This window comes from Colletotrichum acutatum (assembly GCF_030867785.1).
Source record: "Colletotrichum acutatum strain CBS 112980 chromosome Unknown BDZ83scaffold_1, whole genome shotgun sequence".
Classification (NCBI taxonomy): domain Eukaryota; kingdom Fungi; phylum Ascomycota; class Sordariomycetes; order Glomerellales; family Glomerellaceae; genus Colletotrichum; species Colletotrichum acutatum.
In genome coordinates, this window is record NW_026848995.1 from 560,925 (window position 1) to 577,811 (window position 16,887).

Consider the following 16,887-nt stretch of genomic DNA (forward strand, 5'->3'; position numbering starts at 1 on the left):
TCTAGGCAGGGTGTGGTAAGGAAGAAGTTTCTGCGGTCGTCGGATTCGTGATATTAGGTAAAAAGATCTGCAATGGCCGCCCATTGCGCTATATCTAAAACTTGGTATACTTTTGTCTTTTTTTGTCCTTTTGAGGTTTTTTTTTTCTCCTTCAGTAGTCTTGCAGCCCGCCCATCGGCTCATGTACCATGACGCGAGACCAAAAAAAAAAGGTGATGTGCGTCAAGTCTTCTGCAGTCTGCACAACCACCGGCGTCACATGCGGCAAAACCGCTGACTCTGCGCGTGTGTACGTGGGCGCCTGACGGGGCCACGGCCCCACGTCCTGCCAGTTACTTGATTTGGACCGTACAAACTCGGAGCTCCGAGATTTCACTTTTGGGGAGAGGGAATCTTGGAATTTTGCTGTAATCGAGTGTCCGTCTATTGCAGGCTCTCAATGACAATGGCAGAGGCACCACCGCCACCGTTGCAGATACCGGCAACACCAATCTTGGCCTTCTTCTCGCGAAGGACGGTCGAAAGGGTGGTGACGATGCGAGCGCCGGAGCAGCCGAGGGGGTGTCCGATGGCGACGGAGCCACCGAAGACGTTGACCGTCTCGGGGTCGAGGTTCAGGAGCTTAATGTTGGCGAGGGCGACGACGGAGAACGCCTCGTTGATCTCGTAGAAGTCGACATCCTTCTCAGTAAGGCCGGCATGCTTGATGGCCTTGGGGATGGCCAGCGCGGGGGCAATGGTAAAGCGCTCGGGCTCGCGAGCGGCGTCGGCCCAGCCGCGGATCTTTGCGATGGGGGTGACGCCGAGTTCCTTGACCTTGGCCTCGGACATGAGAACGACAGCGGCAGCGCCGTCGTTGAGGGGAGCGGCGTTGGGGGCGGTGACAGTGCCGCCGTTGGGGATGAAAGCCGGGCGCATGGCCTTGAGCTTGTCAATGTTGAGGTTCTTGACCTCATCGTCACGGTCGACCTTGATAGCGGGCTTGCCACGGCCACCGGAGACCTCGACGGGGGCGATCTCCTTGGAAAAGACACCGGCCTCGGTGGCAGCCTGGGCCTTCTGGTAGGTCTTGATGGCGTACTCATCCTGCTGCTCACGGGTGAACTCGTGCTCCTTGGCGCAAAGCTCGGCCGACATGCCCATGTGCTCCTTCTTGCCGTAGGCGTCGGTGAGACCGTCCTTGAGGACACCGTCCACGAGGGTCTGGTCGCCGTACTTGGCGCCATTGCGTAGGACGGGGAGGTAGTGAGGAGTGTTGGACATGGACTCGGTGCCACCGGCGACAACGATGTCGGCGCTACCGGTGAGGATAGTCTGGGCACCGAGGATGATGGCCTTCATTCCCGAGGCGCAGACCTTGTTGACGGTCGTGGCGGCGACGCCCTGCGAGAGGCCAGCTCCGAGAGCGCATTGGCGGGCGGGGGCCTGACCGAGGCTGGTTTTCGGTCAGAATGCGTAAACATTGCAGGGGTAATTATAATTCTGCATATATGCGTGCGACGTACTTGGCGGACAAGACATTGCCGTAGAAGACTTCCTCGACATCCTCGGGCTTGATCTGGGGAACTCGCTCGACAGCAGCTGTGGAGGGGTAAATGTTAGCTTGCCCCGCGCTTCGGACCGTTGATAAGACATTTACATACCCTTGATGGCGTGAGCTCCCAATTGCGTGGCGCTCAGGCTAGACAAAGAACTGAGAGAAGACGGGACGTTAGCTTCTTGATCAAGCGGTCAAGATAATATTCGTCGAGTGAGCTTCTTCGTACCCCAAGAAAGAACCAACGGGGGTTCTGGCAGCAGAGACGATGTAGACGGGAGGAAGGTTGGCCATTTTGAAGGTGGATATGTTGGACGTTTGGGTTTGAATAGTAGAAGGAGAGTTTCTTCAAGGATGAGCCGGGAACCGTTCCTACTTAACTGTGAAGAGAGAAGGAAGTAAACAGTTTTTTGTTGGGCAAGTGTCACTAATCAGAAAGAGCTGCTTCTTACCCCCCCTCGCCGCCTTTTTGGATACTTGGTGGGGTTGCTCCGACCCTGCACCGCTCCGGTGGCTCTGTCCACAGCTAGGACCTTGTGGCGCAGTAGCTCTCTGTCGGAGGTCCCCTGTTCAAAAGCTCCACTGTACCTGCTTCCCTAGCGTTGGCCGTGCGACCAATTGACATAGCTTCAGCCACACGCTCATTTCAGCCACAATATAGCCTTGCCAGAAACTTTGCGCCGCCGTCATGCTGGGAACGCGGCTGCGCGTGGACTAGAATTTCAGCAGGCTTCTAGCAACCCACGACAACAAGTTCATCTCCTGCACCGCTAGACGCCAAGATGGATGATCTTTACGACGAGTAAGTAATTAAAATCACTATTTGGCTGGAAATGTAGTCGGGCTCACATTATTATCATAGGTTCGGTAACTTCATCGGCGAAGATGTCGGCTCTGAAGAGGCGTCTGAACGAGGGGCGGAGGGCGACTACGTCTATGGCGATGATGCTAGCGAGGCGCCCGCACCAACTGGCCAAGAATTGATGGAAATTGATGGCATGTATAGCTTGCTCTTGTGCCGATGGAAGTCAACTAACCTAGGGGAATAGATGACGGCCCATCAAATGCGATCATCCTGCACGAGGACAAACAATACTACCCGACGGCACAACAAGTATACGGAGATGAAGTCGAAGTCCTTGTGCGAGAGGAAGACGAGCAGTTGCTCTCGCAGCCAATCATAGCGCCCGTCGAGCAGAAGAAGTTCAACATCGAAGAGGCGGACCTACCACCTGTATTCTTCGAGCGCAGCTTCATGACAGACCTCATGAACTTCCCCGATCAAATACGGAACGTTGCATTGGCAGGACACCTTCACCACGGAAAGACGGCGTTTATGGATATGCTGGTGTTGGAGACCCACGATATCACGGACAGGCTCGAGCGCCGGGTCGGCAAGAAGAGAGACGAGCAGCTCAGATACACCGACGTCCACGTTGTGGAGCGGGAAAGAGGCGTCTCGGTCAAGGCTTCGCCCATGAGCTTGGTTCTCCCGAGTTCTAAAGGGAAATCTCATCTGGTCAACATTTTGGATACCCCCGGCCACGTCAACTTTGTTGATGAGGTCGCAGCCAGTCTGAGATTAGCCGATGGAGTCTGCTTAGTTGTTGATGTCGTGGAGGGCGTTCAGGTCAACACGGAGCAGATCATTAAGCATGCTGTTCTGGAGGATATCCCGTTGACGCTCATTGTCAACAAGATGGACCGCCTCATCTTGGAGCTAAAGCTTCCACCCAAGGATGCCTACTTCAAGCTCAAGCATGTCATCGAGGAGGTCAACACGGTGATTGAAAACACCATCCCGGGCAAGGGCGAGGAAAGACGGATAAGCCCCGAGAAGGGCAATGTTCTTTTTGCCTGCACGGACATGGGGTGGTGCTTCACTCTGCAGTCATTCGCAAAGATGTACGCAGACACGTACGGCGGCATCAACACCGAGGATTTCGCAAAGAGATTATGGGGCGATATCTACTTCAACCCCGAGAAGCGAAACTTTACCCGCAAGCCACTAGAGACACGATCGAGCCGATCCTTTGTCAACTTCGTTCTGGAGCCCATCTACAAGATCTTTACGCACACAATCAGCGACAGCCCCGAGGAGTTGAAGGTTGTCTTGGGCAGCCTCGGCATCACCTTGAAGCCCTCTCAGTACAAGGCTGACGCTAAGGTGCTGTTGAAACTGGTCTGCGAGCAGTTCTTTGGTCCTTCGACAGGATTCGTCGACATGATCGTGGGACACATTCCTTCACCTGACCAGTCTGCGGAAAAGTACTTGGAAAAGTATTACACTGGCCCTCTGGATACGAAGTTGGCTCAGTCCATGAAGGTTTGCAACCAAGACGGTCCGCTGGTGATTCACGTAACAAAACTTTTCAGCACCGCAGACGCCAAGAGTTTTTACTCATTTGGTCGCGTACTAAGTGGCACAGCTCATCCTGGCTCGCAAGTCCGAGTTCTTGGAGAGGGATACTCGATAGATGACGACGAAGACATGGCTATGGCAACGATTTCCGACGTCTTCATCGCAGAGTCGAGGTACAACATTCCGACGGACGGCGTGCCGGCGGGTAATTTCGTGCTGCTCGGTGGAGTTGACAACTCCATCGTCAAAACGGCGACACTCATCCCGCCGAAGCTTGAAGATGATGAAGATCCTTACATATTCAAGCCTGTCACACATTTCACGGAGTCTGTACTCAAGGTGGCTGTCGAGCCCATCAACCCGTCAGAATTACCCAAGATGCTTGACGGTCTGCGGAAAATTCAAAAGAGCTACCCGCTCATTACTACGAAAGTCGAGGAATCGGGAGAGCACATCGTCTTGGGCACCGGCGAATTGTACATGGACTGTGTGCTCCATGATCTTAGACGTCTCTACGCCGATATGGAGATCAAGATTTCGGATCCTGTAACTCGCTTCTGCGAGACGGTCGTTGAGCAGTCAGCGACCAAGTGCTACGCCATCACGCCGAACAAGAAGAACAAGATCACAATGGTTGCCGAGCAGCTGGACAAGGGCATCTCGGAAGATATTGAGTCAGGCAAGGTCAAGATCAAGGACCCTATTCGCAAGACAGCCAAGTACTTCGAAGACACGTATGGATGGGACAAGCTGGCAGCGAGAAGCATCTGGGCATTCGGTCCCGATGAGATGGGGCCCAACATTCTACAGGACGACACGTTGCCCTCAGAGGTAATGTATCCCTCCACCTTCAGAAAACCAGGCAATGGACTAACAGAACTCCAGGTCGACAAGAAGCTCTTGACAACGGTCAAGGAGACCATCCGCCAAGGCTTCAGCTGGGCGACTAGAGAAGGGCCCCTGTGCGAAGAACGTGAGTCCTTATTTCCCTTACCCCTTGTTAGCATCCGCCTCCTGTCTATTGTCTTGTCCTTGGAACCTTCCTGGTATCCTGCCATTGGTCCCCAAGCAGGCGGGACTAGCTCCCGGGAGGGTCCTACACACATGGGACCGGGGTTGGGGTTGGGTTTTGGGCATGGCTTGCATTCACAGCGAGACTATGGTCCCCTCATCTTACCCCAACCTGTCAAAACAAAACCTGCTTCTGCGCACGAGACCTCATTCAACAACCATGCCTTTTAGGAGGGGGCTGTGGTCGACCGGGGATGGGGGCACGGCCCTTAGCAGATATCTAGTCCCCACATCAGGCCATTCCCCAGCCTTTGCTCTCTCACCGGTAACCAACCGCTAACGATACCTGCTCGCTACAGCCATTCGAAATACAAAGTTCAGGATCACGGATGTGTCGTTGGCGTCGGAAGCTATCTTCCGGGGAGGCGGTCAGATCATCCCCACTTCTAGGCGGGCCTGCTACTCCTCGTTCCTGATGGCCTCCCCTCGACTGATGGAGCCTCTATACTCCGTCTCTGTGACTGGCCCTGAGGACTCCGCAACAGAGGTCTATACAACATTGGCTAGGCGCCGTGGTCACGTCCTTCAGGATGGACCTGTGGCCGGCACGCCGCTCTACCGCGTCAACGGTCTGATTCCTGTCATCGACTCCTTTGGCTTCGAAACGGACCTGCGCATCAAGACCAAGGGTATGGCCATGGTCAGCTTGACGTTTGACAGTTGGAGCATTGTGCCAGGTGATCCTCTCGACAAGGAGGTCATTCTGCGGCCGCTGCAGCCGGCGAGCGCACAAGCCACGGCCAGAGACTTTGTGCTGAAGACGAGAAGGAGAAAGGGTCTCAGCGAGGACGTAAGCGTGGCCACCTTCCTGGAGCCTGAGTTCTATCAAAGCCTCATGGAGAGTGGCGCTCTTGGCGACTAAGGAGCTATTCAGTAGTGTGTGGTGGGAGAGCAGCAGCATGCAGGAATGTAACAAGGTCAGCGGTTCTAACGATGCGGCTGTTGAGACAGTACGGCCAGGCGCTTGCGTGTGGACCGGTGGTCATGCAAGTCGCCAAACAAGGGCTTAAGAGAATGGAGAGCGAATGGGCTCACATGTGATGAGGCAGCGAGGTTTGCGTGGGCATCTGCGAATAGATGGGCCGGCCATGAGACAACCTGGACTTGGGCCGTCGTGTATACCAAGAACTACTGAGGAAAAACGGGGAAATGAGCGTCTTTTCGCTTTTCTATCTTAAAAAAGATGGTGTCTGGTTTCGTAGACTGTATTGTTCCCCGCTCCAGTGCCCATCCTTGAAGGCGCGGGTCTAGACCAGCCAGGCGAAGAAGGGCGTAATGGTGCGTGCAGAGGGGGGGCGTGTTTCGATTCCCCCGATCTGTGTACTCTGTATCCTTTCTTCGGGAGAGGGGGAGAGGGATGGAGTTGACGGGATCTCGCCTCGAGTTCGGGCTCTTGCCATCCTGGAAGTGCTCTACCTTCGGGGATCTTGCGGGCACCGGTGGCCGAAGACGAGGGCTCGGATCGGCGTCCGGCGCCGGACGAGCCCGCATTGGAAGAATGTGTGTGCGGCTTTGCCGTGTCCATCTATCTACCTGCTGTATCTCATGTTGAGGCACTCGCTCATGCCCGGGTACTCATAATAGCATTCCCCAACACCAAATTGAAATTTTATATGTAAATGATAGATGTTACGAAGGAAGGTTTCTAATGTTCAGCGGGCATGCATGTATGTAGTCAGTCAGTCAGTGGTTTCTGAGTCATGCATGCAGGTTCTCCAAAGTTCGTTCTATCGAGTGAGTTTACCAACCCCACGCGTTTGAGCAAGACTCCCATCGACCCCGGATGATCCAAAAAGCGGCAGTGATGATGCTCTCCACCTAGACGAACGGATTTCGCAAAAGTGCAAAAGGGAAATTGCCCAGAGGCGGATTCGAACCGCCGTCAACACGGATCGCTGTATAGAAGAACCACAACGTATCATCCTAACCAACTAGACGATCTGGGCCAATTTTCGGGACGCGGAGAAACCGGGTCCTTGCTGGCGATCCCGGGCCCAGAGGGTACCATCTAGCGAGTCCGCAAAGTGGGAAAGTTCTCGCAATCGGATTTCGAATTACGACTGAAAGATTTCCAGAAGGCAGATTGCAGATGGATAGCTATCGGGTATCCAATGGATTGCTTTTGACTTGAGCAATGAGTATTTCGGTTACATATATGATTTTTCGATGTTGCGTTGAAGACTTCATCTTTGATTCATTTTTAATTTGCTTTTGTCAACTTATGTTCTCTAATTCAACGCAAATGACGAAATAGACTTGGGGGTAGTCGCACAGGCTTACAATACCTGGTCCAGTTGAGGACCTAGTCTTCTCACTTCAAGACTAGCAACCTGGGGGATGCCCTCTTGGCGCCCTCGTTGCCTGGCAAATGGTGAGTTTTCGATGACTCTGCGTTGATGTTTGTCTTGGATCGAGGTCGTGTGAGGGATACTGTAATGACACGATCTCTAATTTACAGAATCTCGGGGTATTGAGTCCATGCCGAGAGACTTTCTTGGCACAGAATCGAATCCATGAAGCTTGCAGATATTGCAAAGCCACGACGAGCATACGACCATGTTACACTCGTAATTAAGAGGCTATGTATAGCCTGTGCCCTTTGGATTTGACTTCGCTCGAGACAGATCCAAGAACACGAAATACAGTTTCATTCTGCCCATGACGATCGTTCGGTACCAGCTCTTGTATGTGGGATGAATATCCATGGGCTTGGCTTTGAGCAGACTGCAATCATGAATCAGCGTGGTAGACCCTTTCACCCTGATAGATAGTCTTGACCTGTGATGCCGTCAGTGACTGAGAACATTGATGGCCAGCAGTTGGCAAGGCAAACCCTCAAGGTGCTATCCTTCTTCCCGGCGTGTTCTGAAGCATTATGTTTCCCTGTTCATTGTTTTAGACGTGTCATTGACTTCGCATGAAATGTGATTACCTCACGAAGACGCATATGTAAACGTAAGAACTCCGCAATAATCCTGCGCCTCCAGCCACATGGCCACACCTTCAGATACTCTACTCCGTAGTTGAGCCGTTTCTTAACAATAAAATGATCTGTAGACATGAGATGACAAGAGTTAATAGCACGGAGATGTTCACATCCGTAACATATCTCGAGAGCGGGGGGGGGGGGGCAATATGCCCTTGGCAGATCCAACTGTCGTGAAACAAGCCCCATACCGACACTGCAGAACCAAACACCACACCCCCAGACAAGACCCCAGAAGTAAAACGAAACCTATGTGACAATCTCAGAGTCACCCCCTTCAATCGTTCTGACACTTTGGATCAGCGGTATCCCGCAGCTTCTTTGCCCAGTTACTGGGTTTCCCCTCCAAAAAAGGGCCGATGGCATTTCTTCGATTTCGATATGGGAAAGTATCGGCGCGGGCTAGACCTTTTCAAACGCAGTCCAGGGAACGACAGTATCTCCTCTGTCCTGGCAGCTGGACTTCAGATGCAAGGAAGACAGCACTGCCCCAATGTCGTTGAACCGAATGTCCAAGTTACATTGAAAATACAAGTTTCGAGTGGGAAATTATCTCACGCCTCGAATACATATCACAATACAACGTCCAATAGGAAAAATTCAGCGGAAAACCATTCATGACACTGAAGTACAAAAGCCGTAAAACCTGGATTTCCCCGATCCGACTTCCCCGACAAGCGAGTCCTCAAATCCCGTGTCTCCCCAAAATTCTAATCGTCATGGCCGGCCATACGGAACGCCGATCGAACCGGGGGTCGTCGAACGGCGGTACAGCAGGAAAGAAAATCCCTCCACTGGAAAGCTTGCTGCGGACCAGCCCGGAACCCGGAAGGGGGAGGGAGGGAAGAGCTTCGAACTCTTTGAGAGCTACCTCGCCATCCCTCGGCCGGCCCATCGCAGCCAAGCCCCCGCCGTTGCATTTGAAGTGCCTTTCTGTAGTATCTACAACGGATACCACAGTAGCTAATTTGAGTGCGGAGTTTCCTTCTTCCCCCCTCTTGCTATACCTAGAGTATCACTGTATTCGTACATCGCCCCAGTCTTGCTCACCATTCCATTCCATTCTCTCCTCGTCTCCCGGTCCTTCAGGTTGTATCAGTATCCATAGTAGCCCATTCTTTGCAAGCCTCCCAGCCATCTCACCTCGCAGTGGATCAGACCCTGGCACCGACAAGCAACAAGTACACACCGACCATATTCCGGACTTTGACGAAATACACCGAGGCTTCTCTGGAGAGGGGGTAGACACACATACAGCACCACCTGCATACTTAGGCCCGAATGCGAGCCTGTTAGTGATGCCCCTTGAACGGGATAAAGATTGACACAGATTGGCATCTCCATGATCAACACGTCAACAACCGAAGGACGCCCGTTGGAGCGGCTGTAGCCGACGGGGATCAGCTCTCAAACTAACAGAACAACAAGCTGCTGGAACATTGTTTCGTTGTCAAACTTGTCACCGCCAGATGTACCTCTCCTTTCCATCACCGTTTTGTTGCTAAAGCCCTACTTTTCTTTTCGAACTACGGATACCACCAATCCACTACTGCTACGCACGGTGGTACTGTACCAACCAACCGAGCAAGACACCAAGGAAAGGCATGCAGAAGATGGGAGCCTCTTCCCTATTCCCCCCCACATCCCAGTCTAATTTATTCGACAACGCAGAAGGGACAATCCCAGATGAACCTTCAGAGTCTCTTTGAATCAGAACGGGTCACCGTTTAAAAAGAGGACTCCACTGAGGTCGCATAGCAGCATTGCGGAACACCACGGCACCCACCGCGCTACTGGCAAAATCTCGGCCGGTACTTGGTCGTCTTAGTGTATTCACAGAAGAACCGGGAAACTTGCAAAGTGTGGAGGTGGTGGTGGCCCAATTGCCGCTGGGTACCATACGGGATGGGTAGTAAAGTTCCATTGGCGGCGGCGGCGGTCGTCGCGAACGGCTCAGCGGTCCCCCCCCCTGGGTAAAGTTTCGATCACCCAACTCTAAGCCACGCGAGCGAACGCAAGGAGAAAGGGAAGGGGGCACAAGTAATTTAGCGCACGGATAGTGGAAGTTTTGCTGATGAATTCTGACGAAGCGGATCCTTTTGATGATGCCTTGACACGGTGACATCTCAAGCCATGTGGGGGAAGGGGGACCCTTCAACTACACAGCATTCGGCGACCTGAATCTAATTTGACTTCCACATGGCTAGGCGCGGGTAAAGAATATCCGTACGCCTAGATAGTTGTCTACTTACTCCCCTGCTTTCCTGCTGTGAGATCAGAAAACGAACGGCATCGAGACCAGCTCAACGTCGTCGCTCTCATCTTTTCCATCTTCTTCCTCGCCAAGGTGACGACGCCATTGGGGGCCAAACTCTATCGTAAGCCCATCATGCCAACTCTTGAACCTCCCCATTCTTGCGCGTCATACTCTATAGCCTCATGCGCGGACTTGTGTCAAGAAAGACAACCTCGTAAGACGTACACGAGTTGACGAGGTACACAATCAAAAGGCTCATGCGACGGCGGCTATCGCGTGATGCGATGCATCTTCTTTGACTCGCCAAACCTTTTTCCTGCTCCGCCACAACAGCATCGGTAGTTCCGTAGGTGATGTGTGTGTGTGTACGTGTATGTGTGCGTGTATGTGTGTATGTACGTTCAGCGTCAAGTCGATCTGACAAAGAGACCGTGTATGGGTGGTGTCTACTGTGGTCTGCGAGCGCCTTTCGGTAGAACAAACGCATGGAACATTCTTTTTGGAACAAGAGGGGAACGACCGAGTCCGTGTGTACCGTATCCGTACGTACGAGGAAATGCTTGGTGTGTGGTGTCGTGCCGCTAGCCTGCGCCTGTATCCTCACGGGCTCTCCCTCTCCTGCATGGTCAGGAAAAGGTGCAAACGTTAAAAAATCCCATTCAGCGGGTGGTGGAAGGGGGCGGGAAAGAATAGGACGCCCCAAACCTTATGGTTGCTCAACCCTGTTGAACCCCTCCAAGGACCAAACCTACAAGAGAAACCGGACGGTTGTTTAGTTCCATCACAAACCTCTTAGTGCCGTCTTTTATTTTTGCTAGAACTGCCGTAATCTGGAGATCGGAGTTAACATTAAGAACCCGCACCGGCGCGTTTCTCTTCTCTGTTACCGATACCTAGTGTACTTTTTAGACTCTGTTTGAAGACAGAGCTAATACACTTAGTTGAGGCTTGATCAGGATAAGTGATAAGAGAGAGAGAGAGATAGAGACTCCCAAGGACGTAACGAGTGGACCTTGGGCTGGGTCAAGGGTTAGAAGGGGGATCGGCGGGCTCCGGCCGGCCGATGGCAGTCTCTGCCATGCCTTTGCTCCCTCATTCTACTTCGTACGTCTTGGCGACTCCCTCACCGAGTCGCACGAACAGAGGAACATACAGAGAGAGCGACGATATCATAGATGATAGTGCGTATCTGACAAAGGTAGCGATGAGCACTGAGAGCAATTTGCAATGAGTCGTCTTCCACATTCCCCATGCTACACGCCAAAAACCCTAGTGACCAAGGGGCTGGAAGGGAAAATCTATTTCATTGTCCCTGATAGAGATAGGAGCCAACCCGTGTCCCGAACCTTGCGAAAGAGGCAATTGGTCAACAAACACGACGAGGGGAAAACCACCCATCCATCAACAACCCGTCACCGCCTTGCCGCCACACCTCGCAAAACGATGCTGCTTCGCAATATGCAAGGAGACACACACACACGCTCACAGGCCACTAGTACTCACATAGACACATGCGCACACGCCTCGTTCTACAACCCCATTGCTGCAAGTCACGCTCATCAGCCGACATACATACATATCTTGACACCCAAAGCACACCTTCTTCTAGTGTACCAAAGATCTAGAGGTTGTTCCCCTTGCTCTGGGTTGTCCTTACCAACCACCACCACCTCCACCACCCAGACGTACAGACGTTTCCTCCTCCTGCTTTTCCCTTGCCCCTCCTTCCCCCTTCTCCAACGTAACCCTCCCACCACGACCCCGTACCCTTGCCGCCAAACCCCAGCCTGACCCAACCACCAGCAGTGCCGTATCACCTGCCGGAAACTGGGGAAAGCAACAGACAACACTTTTGTGAGTGTGTGTGCTCTGTGAATAGAAACAGCTAGCTATCCGTACTCTGAGGGTATTTCCCCTACCTGCCCAGTTTGAGAGCGCTCCTGGCTGTGATGAACCTTTGGGCACATGCTTCGAAACCCCCCTTGCCTATCCTTTTTGACCTTGAACCTGCACTGCAACTACGCAGTAGACTCTCTCACCCATCCATCAACCCCTCCCCCCCCTTCCCCCCAGGAACCCCCAAATTTCTCAACAATTTTTCTTGGTAACTTCCTTTCTCGAGTCGTCGAAGGGGTCCTTCCTCAAAGAAAATCCCCAGCTTCTGAAATAGGGAGCTGGGAAGGGGAAGCTCTAGGTTGTCTTGGCATTCGATGCTGTCAAATACATATGTCGGAAAATTGCGTCACAATGCTTCACGCTGTCACAATCACAAGATGGTAAATCATGGAGAAGATTGATGTCAACGAACAATAGATGATGAGGCTGGGAGAGGAGCAAAGTGACATGTGCAAGATATCCCGCGCTGCCTGCCCCCATTGCGACCTTCCGCCTCGGAACTCAAGATGTTCGTCATAGCGTGATGCGTGACATCAGACCTCCTGCCAGACTTACACGCATCTTTCAATGGGCCCATAACTGTCCTGCCATTTTTGTAATTAACGAAATGTCGGCCATTCGGTCGCCGTCCATCCAATGCCATGTAACACAACGCCTAAAGAAATAAGCGCCAAGAGGAAAGAAAGTCTTTGACTTTTTGCCGTAGAATTTGATGACTTCTACGAGGTTCGCCAAGACCCAACGTTGTCAATGGCATCATCACCGACATCGACAACGAAAACGAGAGAGACATAAACATGGACATGGGGTGTCGAGCACAGGACACTTGCGCGAAGATCGTGTCACCACAACACGTGTGTATCCGTGATTCCGCAGAGACATGGGAAAAAAAAAAGGAACGGGTAGGCAAGACCATGGACAGTAGGTCATACAGAGAGCTTGGGCCACGGAAGGCTCGGGCAGATCTGGACGGTGGGGGGAGGGAATGCGAATACCTACCTGTGCGAAATCCTTCCGACGAGGCTTGGGTGTGAGATTACCTTGTCCCCTCCTGAAGGAAGAAGATCTTCACCAACGGCCGTAGGAAATGCGGTGGTCTTCCTGCCGCATCTACACTACGCCCAGCGGCCCAATGACCGACCCCTAAGGTTGAACGCCCCTCCTAGCTACCGCGGCGCCGGCACCGGATAAATTGAACTACTGTCAAGACTCCGTATGTTGTGTCCTGTCTGACCGAGACACCGAAACGAACCCAGGTTCCACGCCGTGCCATGGCAGCCATGCAATACCAACCTATCATGCCCGCCGGGGGCGATATTTGATTCCGTTTACCAGGTCCTGCCATTCGCTCCCCGTGGTTCCTTCATAATGGTAGATGCTCCGCAGCCTCAGAGAAGGATCGGTAGAGTTCAGGTGGTAGGGTGGAAGGGAAAAAGCAAGGCTCCAAGCTGCACAGCAAGCAGCTTGCTCATGTTCTGCTCATCTTTAGAGTTTCGCGCGAAGTGGGAAAGGAATCAACTTTTTGGTTAGGGGGATCCCCCTCTCAAAACCGCGGGACCGGTACGCGGAATTGCCCGCTGAGCTTTACGACGGCACGGCGAGTTGGCTGGCTTCTCCATCAAACAAGCCGCCCCAGTCTCTGGCACTGCCGTATACTTTTGAATTATTGCAAGATTCTTTGCGTTGAGGAAGGGGGGGGGGGGCAGGGAAGCGGGAACGTTCAAATGCTGTCAAGTCGGGCACCACAATGTAACGCCATGGCAAGTTTCTTGTCCACCTCGCCGGGGAGACGGATGGAATCATACGAAAAAAAAAAGTTGGTCAAGATATGGAGTTATCATTCATCGAAAGCCTCTCTTCAGGAACATTGTTCCTTGGCCCGATGCTAGCAAGTTGCAGCGAGGAAAAGCCACAAAATCAATATTTGCAGATCTTCATACGTCAGAACCATCCATCCGATGGTTCCTGACCTTTAATCGACCACACCAAGCAGCTGCCCACAGCACCTACAAGGCTACCTACGTACCAGTCACGAACCAGTTTTTAGGGTAGACCTCTCGTTCGGTAAAAGTTCTGCTGAACTTTCCCCTCCATCGGTGGCGCGGCCATGGACCCTTCAGATTGGTAAGCACCGTCGGCTGTCGCGGTAAGCGGCGTCAGGGATGTGCTCGGTATCTTGATCGGCTATCCGTACGGATACCTTTCGCGTGTTGTTTATCAACGGTCTATATATGTCCCTCTGATATAGCGTTGCATCCATGCTCAACGTTGACGGGGTTCAGATTGGTAGATGACGAAGCCACTTGAACGGAAGAAGAAGAAGACACATCCCTGGCACATCGAGGTAGTAGAGGCGAAAAAAAGACTGGTTGTTCCATTCACTCAATGTATCTGGTCCTGGCTACCAGCTAGTTCCATGCAGACGAGCTATTCGGATAATCCGAATCGTCAGAGCTCGCTAGCTTTTGCCCGCGCTTAAGAGTCAGACGAAAGAAAAGGGAACCAGCTGCCACATACGAACCAACACACACAGGCCAAGCTATGCCAATATGTGTGAACAATTCCGCCGCCCGCACAGCCCTACCTCGGAGTCTTGCCGCGGGTTGAAAGAGTCATGAACTGCCAGCCGATCCCGCTGGGGCCCTGGAGTGGAGGGTGCGAGGCGAGGTAACGTTTCTTTGACCGGCTACAATATCCGCGCTTAGGCGGAAATGGAGATCGTTTCCCACTGTGTGCCTGTCGATCAATTTCCTTCGAGAGAAGCTCCCAAAATGCCGGGGTGAGATGTTGTCTTTCTATAGCAATTGTTCGATAAAGTCTCCAGCCAAGGTGGCAAACGCCTTGGTTAAAAAAAAAAACGGTGCAGAATGTCGATCGTCTATTTTAAGGGCTGAATTCCATGACTTGGGCTCCCATCGGACGGATTGGTCGGGCGAGCCGGTGGGCGGACCATTTTGTCCCGAGGCATTGCCCTATTCGGCGTCACGCTTCAGGATATGACAAGACGTCGAGATTTGCATCAAACGGGCATGAGCCCAGCCTGTGTATCCGAGATTTGATTCGCTGCTCAGACGCAGGTTTCGAGCATCTTGTCGAGGACCCCCTTCAGGGTATCATTCTCTAGCGCGGCAGCAACTCGCTCCTTGTCACTGAGCTGCTTGTTGACTTGATCGTCTTGCGCGTGCGCATTCTCCTTGACCCTCACATCCACCCGCCAATTGGGAGGAAGTGCCTTCTCGAGGCGCACGCGAACACCCAGACCAAGCACTGTGGCGAGAGAACAGTGAGAAACGGTTGGCGTCAACTCGACCAACACTTGGACCAACTTGTTTGGGTCCATGGCCATGTGTGGAGGAGGGCTGATGTGAATATCCGGCAAGTTGACAACAGCCAGTTGTCCCAGGGAGAGGGGGTGCTCTGGGTCTGAGATAGATGATATCAAGTCTATGAAACGTCAGTCGCGTGATCCTCCCTAGGAACCTAGTATAGCCGGAAAACGCGTAGGAGGAGTTCATCCGGAAAGGATAGCATTCCAAGCGTGGAGTCTGAAGCCAACGCAAGGAGTATAAGCATCTTTGGGCACCACCCATCAAAGAGCAAAAACGACGCGCAATTGCAACATCCACTTGGTGAAGTTCGCGGCCTGATGAGTGGGTGGTCTGCATCAAGGTGGCGCTTGCCTGACTACGCAGGACCGTGCTTGAGACACTCCAGTGACAGGACCAGGCAGGATTGGAGCTCATAACATGCAACTCCCAATACTTGGTAGGGTGAACCGCATTATGGATGAACCGGGAGAGAAGCAATATGGAAGAAGGGTTCCTCACCGTAGATTTCTTGTTCATCAATGGGCTCTTCTGTCCACTGAGAGTGATCGACCTCCGGCTCAGACCATAGTGAACCGTCATCACAGAACGGTTCCGAGAGGTACCAGGGTTTAGCGAAGATGACATCGTCGAACTTGTGAAATGGGCCCGACTTGGGTGCTTCACGCTTGCTCTGACGCGTCGGCATCTGAGCCGCGCTCAGGATGGTCGGATTCGCATTGTCAAGATCTTTGTCCATGGTGTCAAGATATCCGTGCTTGTCGCTTGTCCAGGATGAAAGTCCCAAGTCCGCTAGTTTAATTTAGTTGCTGCCCCGGCAAAGTTGCAAATAGTGTGGCCCCAACCTGGTTCTCTTTCTTCGATCTCGGTTCTGTTGCTCTCTCTCTCTCTCTCTCTCTCTTTGTTATCAACGAGGTTTTCCCAATACCACCAAAATCTCGGGATATAAGCAGGGAAGCAACTATGTGTGGTGGGGGAAAAGGAGATAGCCTTGTCAAAAAGTGAGGTTCTTCTTTACTTCTTGCCTTGGCCCCTGCTTATTCGGTAGCGGCGGAATGAGACGGTGAGATGATGTTGGTCAATGGCGTCTATCTTGCGGGTTCGCAATACGATGGGGGTTTTTTTTTTTTTTTTTTCTCTCGGTCTTCCCTGTCAACGGTTGGAGTGGGTTGCGAACTTGGTTGGCGATGGACGTTGCTGTGGATGGGAAAGAAATGACCTGGCCCGAGGGAATCAATATTTTTGGCCATATGCCCCGGCTCGACCCCGCTCAGTGGACGAGGATTAGATAAGCGACCGCATCAGCAGTCCAGTGCAGTGGGCGCTGCAATGGACGCATGAATCACTAATCTTAGACTGATGGAAAGCACTCTCGAAATATTGCCCCTCACTTGCCGAATCGGTCCAGAGATTGCGGGGCCGTCCCATCTTCAGAGCCGTGTCGTCAGCGAT

The 16,887-nt window shown here is 52.6% G+C and overlaps 6 protein-coding genes and 1 non-coding gene across 7 annotated transcripts; 4 read left to right on the forward strand and 3 right to left on the reverse strand.

Annotated features, from left to right (window-relative positions):
- Positions 1 to 423: 423 nt before the first annotated feature.
- BDZ83DRAFT_746218 (acetyl-CoA acetyltransferase) lies at positions 424 to 1,831 on the reverse strand (the record flags this gene model as incomplete). Its single annotated transcript, XM_060513233.1, has 4 exons — positions 424 to 1,435; positions 1,506 to 1,581; positions 1,644 to 1,693; positions 1,767 to 1,831. 4 exons carry the CDS (start codon positions 1,829 to 1,831, stop codon positions 424 to 426), a joined length of 1,203 nt encoding a protein of 400 aa, XP_060371861.1.
- A 448-nt stretch (positions 1,832 to 2,279) lies between these two features.
- BDZ83DRAFT_5804 (P-loop containing nucleoside triphosphate hydrolase protein) lies at positions 2,280 to 5,277 on the forward strand. The gene is made up of 2 exons (XM_060505348.1): positions 2,280 to 2,533; positions 2,587 to 5,277. Exons 1-2 carry the CDS (start codon positions 2,521 to 2,523, stop codon positions 5,139 to 5,141), a joined length of 2,568 nt encoding a protein of 855 aa, XP_060371862.1. The 5' UTR covers positions 2,280 to 2,520; the 3' UTR covers positions 5,142 to 5,277.
- Positions 5,264 to 5,965, forward strand: BDZ83DRAFT_5678 (elongation factor G, III-V domain-containing protein). Its single transcript, XM_060503989.1, has one exon. It carries the CDS (start codon positions 5,386 to 5,388, stop codon positions 5,830 to 5,832), a length of 447 nt encoding a protein of 148 aa, XP_060371863.1. The 5' UTR covers positions 5,264 to 5,385; the 3' UTR covers positions 5,833 to 5,965.
- An 861-nt stretch (positions 5,966 to 6,826) lies between these two features.
- On the reverse strand, positions 6,827 to 6,916 carry BDZ83DRAFT_t5. The gene has a single exon. It is a non-coding gene; the product is annotated as a tRNA-His (tRNA).
- A 1,443-nt stretch (positions 6,917 to 8,359) lies between these two features.
- Positions 8,360 to 9,479, forward strand: BDZ83DRAFT_5640 (uncharacterized protein). Its single transcript, XM_060503595.1, has one exon. It carries the CDS (start codon positions 8,574 to 8,576, stop codon positions 9,279 to 9,281), a length of 708 nt encoding a protein of 235 aa, XP_060371864.1. The 5' UTR covers positions 8,360 to 8,573; the 3' UTR covers positions 9,282 to 9,479.
- A 1,405-nt stretch (positions 9,480 to 10,884) lies between these two features.
- BDZ83DRAFT_725388 (uncharacterized protein) lies at positions 10,885 to 12,269 on the forward strand. The gene is made up of 2 exons (XM_060512734.1): positions 10,885 to 11,411; positions 11,823 to 12,269. The coding sequence occupies exons 1-2, from the start codon at positions 11,277 to 11,279 to the stop codon at positions 12,069 to 12,071; spliced, it is 384 nt and encodes a 127-aa protein (XP_060371865.1). The 5' UTR covers positions 10,885 to 11,276; the 3' UTR covers positions 12,072 to 12,269.
- Positions 12,270 to 15,176: 2,907 nt separating this feature from the next.
- On the reverse strand, positions 15,177 to 16,174 carry BDZ83DRAFT_714800 (uncharacterized protein; the record flags this gene model as incomplete). Its single annotated transcript, XM_060511670.1, has 2 exons — positions 15,177 to 15,553; positions 15,937 to 16,174. The coding sequence occupies 2 exons, from the start codon at positions 16,172 to 16,174 to the stop codon at positions 15,177 to 15,179; spliced, it is 615 nt and encodes a 204-aa protein (XP_060371866.1).
- Positions 16,175 to 16,887: the final 713 nt, after the last annotated feature.

Coding starts and splice junctions, on each gene's coding strand:
- BDZ83DRAFT_5640 (XM_060503595.1), top strand. CDS start 8,574: ATGACACTGAAGTACAAAAGCCGTAAAACCTGGATTTCCCCGATCCGA.
- BDZ83DRAFT_725388 (XM_060512734.1), top strand. CDS start 11,277: ATGGCAGTCTCTGCCATGCCTTTGCTCCCTCATTCTACTTCGTACGTC. Junction 11,412..11,822: donor ATAGTGCGTATCTGACAAAG/GTAGCGATGAGC, acceptor ACCTTCTTCTAG/TGTACCAAAGATCTAGAGGT.
- BDZ83DRAFT_5678 (XM_060503989.1), top strand. CDS start 5,386: ATGGCCTCCCCTCGACTGATGGAGCCTCTATACTCCGTCTCTGTGACT.